The 6,451-nt window shown below is 41.7% G+C and overlaps 1 protein-coding gene across 8 annotated transcripts in view; it reads left to right on the top strand.

The window, feature by feature from the left end:
* COBLL1 (cordon-bleu WH2 repeat protein like 1) overlaps positions 1-6,451 on the top strand; it is a 154,459-nt gene that overhangs the window by 123,833 nt on the left and 24,175 nt on the right. For 5 of the 8 annotated variants that reach the window (XM_025210952.1, XM_025210948.1, XM_025210947.1 and 2 more), the window contains 3 exons: positions 1,631-1,781; positions 2,194-2,268; positions 4,258-4,410. In XM_025210952.1, the coding sequence (XP_025066737.1) occupies positions 1,631-1,781; positions 2,194-2,268; positions 4,258-4,410 (379 nt within the window). The remainder of the gene's footprint in view (positions 1-1,630; positions 1,782-2,193; positions 2,269-4,257; positions 4,411-6,451) is intronic. The other 3 variants (XM_025210949.1, XM_025210950.1, XM_025210951.1) reach the window with 3 other exon arrangements.

The raw sequence follows: 6,451 nt of genomic DNA on the forward strand, positions 1-6,451 counted from the left end.
GGGGCGCCTTGGTGAATAAAGCCTCACCAATTCCCTTCTGTGCCCCCGTGATGAACTTATAGGCAGCCACAAGGTCGCCTCTCAACCTTCTCTTGCGGAGGCTGAAGAGGTCCAGTTTCTCTAGTCTCTCCTCGTAGGGCTTGGTCTGTAGGCCCTTAACCATATGAGTGGCCCTTCTCTGGACCCTCTCCAGGTTATCCGCATCCCTCTTGAAGTGCGGCGCCCAGAATTGCACACAGTACTCCAACTGCAGTCTGACCAGCGCCCGATAGAGGGGAAGTATCACCTCCTTGGACCTATTCGTCATACATCTGCTGATGCACGATAAAGTGCCGTTGGCTTTTCTGATGGCTTCGTCACACTGCCGACTCATGTTCATCTTGGAGTCCACTAGGACTCCAAGATCCCTTTCCACTTCCGTGCCACCCAGCAGGTCATTCCCTAGGCTGTAGGTGTGCTGGACATTTTTCCTCCCTAGGTGCAGCACTTTGCATTTCTCCTTGTTGAACTGCATTCTTTTGTTTTCTGCCCACTTGTCCAACCTGTCCAGATCTGCTTGCAGCTGTTCCCTGCCCTCCGGCGTGTCCACCGTCAGATTGGTATGGTCGGTGGAGGGTTTTGCCTTACTTTGTAATAGGGGTGTGACCCTCTACCTGGGACCTCTTCACCATATACTGGCAACATTTTATAGAAGCAGGACATTGGCTGTTGTAGTTTCCTTGCTTTATCTATGGCAAGTTAGGGTGTTTTGGTATTTGTTGCATTAAGAGTTTAGATTATGATTGTATGGAATGGTTTGGCTAGGGATGATCCTGTCTCAGGCAGGGGGTAGTTGGACTAGATGACCTCTGGAGTTCCCTTCTAGCCCTACTTGTCTATGACTGACTCACCCAAAAATGGATGGCAGTCCTACATAACCGTATATGTTGTTGAATGGATAAGCAGTCAAATTTGTTACAAAAATGGACATCTGTAGCCAGGCTTGAAACATTTGTTGCTGCTGAGATCCTGGACGTAATTACTCCAAAATGAGAAAATACAAGATTTCTTTGGCATGAAGATAACAGCTATTACAATGGCAAGCAAGGTTGTTGCAACTAGGTTTTTGAGATGCTTAAACAAATGAAGGGACGTTTTGTATTTATTACAAGTAAACAGAGAAGCATTCATATCATTCTAATTGCTTATTCCACCTAGTTGGAACTTTTTAAGCGCTTTAGGTACATAGTCTTGTTAGATGTTTTTCCACTCTTCAGACTCATCTGGCACAGCCTTGTTAAAAAGCCTGGACAAACTTTCTTCCCATCTCAAAATGTGTAGAAACTTTTTTGGGGGGGGTCAGTATAATTTTGTGTATCTAGCATTCTGCAAGATTCCTGTGACCTTTCCTTATTCTCCCTCCCCAATACATACCCTTAGTAGTCTTTTAAAGATATTACTTGAAAGAATTATCAGAAAAAATTAACTGTTCCAATTGCAACAAATAGTGTATGTTGATTTGTTTATGTTTATCCAAGTATTCCTTGTAAATATCACTTTTTTGAGAGCGGTACTTAGATTTTTCTTGTCATTTCTCAAAATACTCTTGCTTTGTTTTCTTTCTCTCTTCCCTCACCCCCAACCCTCTTAGGGCCTGTCAACAGTAGGAATAGTGAGAACAGGTTCTCTGCAGCTTGGTGGCACATCTTCTGTTAACTCCTCCTTGAGAAGGACAAAGCGCAAAGCACCTTCCCCACCATCTAGAGTACCACAAGACCAAAGTGACCACAGTAATGAGACTGGTAATCTTTTTAAATTGTTTCTAATTTGGTAGAAATGAAAAGATGTTAGTAGGATACCTAGCCTAAATGTTTTTTTTAAGATCCTGTTAAGGATGTTTTGAAGAGAGAGAAATTGATAAGTGGTATCTTCCTCCAAAACCTAATTTTTATCCAATATTAATTTGTAAAGTATTTTTAATAATTGAGATTAGGAAATCATTTTGGAATTGGGAAAACACTATGGTATGATTTCAATCACATAAAGCAGTTGTTAAGGACAGGCTAGGAAATCAGTCATGGTTCAAGGTTTGTAGATTTGTATCATTGTACAATATCATTGTAACAATGATACAAAACCTTTTAGCTTTTGCTTTAAAAAGCTGAAAGATGGTGTTGAAATCATCTTGATGTTTTATTTTTAAATTTGTTCCAGCATCAGAATCAGCTGATTCAATTCCTGCAGAAGGAATAATGGAAGAAACAGCAATAGAAGTGCTCTCTAAAGCAGGTATCAGTCACATGTAGCTTTTTAAAAAAGTAATAAAAATAGTCTACAAGAAATGCTGCAAGTGCTTCAATCTCATTGTTGTGTTGACTTAGGTCCTGGTTTAATTTAAAGATTTTACTGAAATGATTGGTTAGCAAAAATACATTTAAGTATTGTTATACCATTCTAAAATACAGGTTTTGTCCTTTGCCCTACTATTTGTATTAGTTGGTGCATGTTATAGTAGAAAACAAACAAACCCCAAAATAATTTATTCTAGACTTTTTTCAACTATTTAAAAATATCTTTAAAAGGAAACTTTAAAAGGCTGAATCCTAATCTCCTTTTAGAAACTTTAGTTTATTTTCCCCATATCTTGGTATGCATAAAATTTGGTGCAGATCTGAAGACTTATGCCTACATTTCCATTGGCTTATACTTTTTACAAGCTTTACAAATACAGATTGTAGCCACAGAAAGGTCATTCTTCTCTAAATCTGGCCTCCATCTTGCACTTTAATTTACTGGCTTTTGATAAAAGGTAATATTGTAGTGCCATTATTTATCCTTTTTCTTTGTATTTTGTTATATTATTAAATGGTGTTTGTATGGTACTTATCACAGCAGGGTTATAATCTGTGGTTCAAAAGCATGACTGTAATAAACAATATTAAAAATATTTGATAGAAAAAGACTAATTTATATCCATCAAGATGAGAGAAATGCAGTCATTGTGTGATGGACTTTGAAAATACAGTGGGGCAGGATGGCAACTTATAGACTACCTTGTTCAGACAGGGGTGAGCTTTTGTAGGCTACAGCCAACTTTATTAGGTTATGTAGCCTATGAAAGTTAGTCTGTATACAACAAGGGTTGGCAAACTTGTACCATTGTAGGCTGCTTTTTTATAAACCAACCCTTACCATGAGCCACAAAACTCTGCACCCCTCAGTGATTAGGAGATGCTGCAGAGACAATAGATGGAAAAAGGATAGGACTAGAATTCGGAAGTAATTTGATAGATTAGATAACATGATGAAATTCAACAAAGAAAAACGTAAGGTGCTACAAATGCACACACAGAAAATGGGAGATAGTTGGCTAAGCAGTACTTCTGGTGAGAAGTATCTTGGGTAGGTTTGATGAATCATGGATTCAGTGTGACCCAGCAATGCAATGCAGTTGCCAAAAAAACAGATGCAGTTTTACACTACGTTAACAGTGTGCAAGAAATGGGAGGTCATGGTACACTCCACATAGCTGATTAGGTCTCTGCTGGAGTGTGCAATTCTGTGTTTTGCATTTTAAGAATGATGTGGAGAAATTAGAGAAGTTCCACAGGTAAGAGACAAATAGGGTTTGAAATACCAGGCATACAGGCTGAGATTTTTAGATGCATTTAGTTTGGGGGAAAGAAGATTAAAGGGGAGAGGTGGAATGTGATATCAGTTTCCAAATAGTTGAAAGGCTTTCATTAAGAAGGAAAACAACTGTTCTCCTTTGTCACAGAGCACAGGAGATGAAGTAATGGGTTTAAATTGCAAGAAAGCAGATTTAAATTAAACCTCAGAATAAACTTTTTTTTACTGTTAGGACAGTGGAACAAGTTACCCAGAGAAGTTGTGGAATCTCCTTCATTTGGAGGCTTTAAGACGCCAGATTTTCTGGGGTAATACAATTAACTTAATTGAGCTAGTTAACTTAGGCTCACTTCCATGGGTGGAGGGGGGAGTGTTAACATGTTTTATCCAGCATACTTCACAGGTACTTAAAGCAGGGCAATGAGTGTAAACATCCATAGGACAAAAAGCTTTCTTCCAGGAAAAACCCACAGGGTCTGTTCAGTTGCCTTCCTGTTCTGCTGTCTCTCTGGAGGCTCATGTTCACACGTACTTTAATTGCTTTTCATATTTTTAGCCACCTCTGTTTGCTGTCATTCTCCTGTTTTATTTTTTTCTAATTACAAATTATTGCATATTAACACGTTATTATTTCTAAATTGCTCTTAGGTAATGTAGCTGATAGGACCAGGCCCACAGTGTCATCATGTGCCTCTCAGTCCTTTGAGCCTGCCAGTCAAAACACTCTTCAGCAACTGACAGATGAAACTAACCTTCCTGGTAACACTTGCATTCCTGATGCATCTGAAATGCCTTTTAAATGTAGGTTTTATTATCTTCCCTTAGACTGGCTTGAGGATAATTTTGAAGTAAACTTAATGAGTTCTTGAAGTTCTTGCTGTTTATGCAACGACCCTAGGGAATCAGTTCTGTCCTACCATGAATCTCTCTCTTTCTAAATGTTTAACAGGGAGAAAAGCATAATAATGCATCCATCTATAGAGTCAATGACTTCTAAGAGAAGGAGAATTATATATTTCAAGTTTGTCAACAGTATGCTTCCATTTTAGGATTCTTGACCTAAGCTTGGTTTTCTAGAATTCATATAGTATGAGTGAATGAAGATATTAGATCTATGAACTTAATGGAATAATTGGCTCTTTGTTATTCACATGTTCTAAGAAACTGCCTAGGATAGATTTTTGTTTCCTTGTTTCTTTTTCTTTTCAAATAATTCAAGGTGGGATAGAGTGACTTTTATCAAACAATTGTCTTGCATCATTTAGCTAAAGCTCTTTATGCAGAGCATTCCACAGGCAAGCCATCCTGGATATTAATGCTTCAAAGCTCGTTTATTTGTGTTCTTTCTGCATTTTGCTGTGCACAGTATCTTAGTGCACAAATATCAGATGTATATCTGGCTGACCACATTCAGCCCACAGAGGTGGGTCATCTGGCCCATGGGGCTTTACACTGAGGTTGCCAGCAGCCAGAAAGTTAAGTGCCACTGCTCAACCATGTTGCTATGGCTGCTAAAACCACCAGGCATTTTCATACATGCTCCAAGGGTGGAGGTTGTGGGGGGGCACTTTAATTAAAAAGTGCTTTCAACGTCTCATGTATCATCCATTAAAACTCCCACCACCATTCTGAAGCATGGGGATGCTGATACACAAGGCACGAAGGCTGCTGGAGCATGCTAACGGCACACTCCAGCAGACTTGATTTAATTGAGTCTGCTTTGACATGCTATAATTACAGCATGTCTAGGGTTACCATGCAGCACCCAGATTTTCCCAGGCATGCCCTTTTTTTTTTTTTTTTGGCCCCTTGTACTGCATCTGGGTGGGTTTTTAAAATAAGAGCAAGCGTCCAGGTTTTTTGCTATTCCTCTGCTCTCCAGGCCTGGCTGCTTGGGGCTGGGAGCACTGGGCAAGGTGACTGGCTGTTGGGGATCACATGCTCCCTGTGCAGGCCTCAGCAAACCAGGTAAAGTGTGTGTATGAGCGAAGGGTGCATGTGCAACACGAGCTGCTTGGGCAGCGGGGCTGGGGAGCAGGGGTCTGTGGGTTGGAGGGGCGCCAGCAGAGGTGGGGCAAGGGACCGTGGGTCCAGAGTGAGGGGCACTGGCAGCACTGGGAGGGGCAGGGGGCTGTGGGTCAGGAGTGCTGGCAGGGCTGGGGGAGCAGGGGCTTAGGAGTGTGAGGGGCAGAGGCAGGGCATGGGCATATCATTGCCCCCCTCCTCTTCCCCCTCCCAGGAGTCCTTTTTTTGATGCTGGAAATATGGTAGTCCTAGATGTCAGAGCAGCCTTCCTGCAGGCATCCACAGTGTCAATATGGCTAGCACATAGGGGTTGAACACCACTACAGAATTTGTTTGTTTAAAATCTGTGGCATTCATCCCCTGCCTTCTTGCCATGCTCATACTGTGGCTCTTGGCAGCAATGACTCTTGGGGCTGAGCTATGGTGACATTAACTTCTTGGCTGCTGGTGATCTAGGCCCTGCCCATGAGGCGAAATTACTCTGACACATCTGTCTAATAGGGCTGTGCGAAGCTTTAGTAGCTGATTTGATTCGGAAGAGACTTGGCCTGCTTCAGGGACCAAATCTCTGGATACAAATCGAATTGGGAGACCCAAGTAAAACCTCTGAATCAAGTTAAAAAAGCTTTGGAAAAAGATTTGGCCGATTTGGAGATTTGGCCATAGACTAAGCGGGCAGCTGATAGCTGCCTCCAGCTGGTAAGTCTGTTGGGGTTGGGGGAGGGGGGAGCGAGGGATTGGGGCTGGGATGAGCTGCCTGGCTGGGGCATGGGGGGCTGCATTACTTGGGGAGGGGGGCAGGGGGAGCGCAGGATGG

The sequence above is a fragment of the Alligator sinensis genome, unplaced genomic scaffold, assembly GCF_000455745.1.
Source record: "Alligator sinensis unplaced genomic scaffold, ASM45574v1 scaffold738_1, whole genome shotgun sequence".
NCBI lineage: Eukaryota > Metazoa > Chordata > Crocodylia > Alligatoridae > Alligator > Alligator sinensis.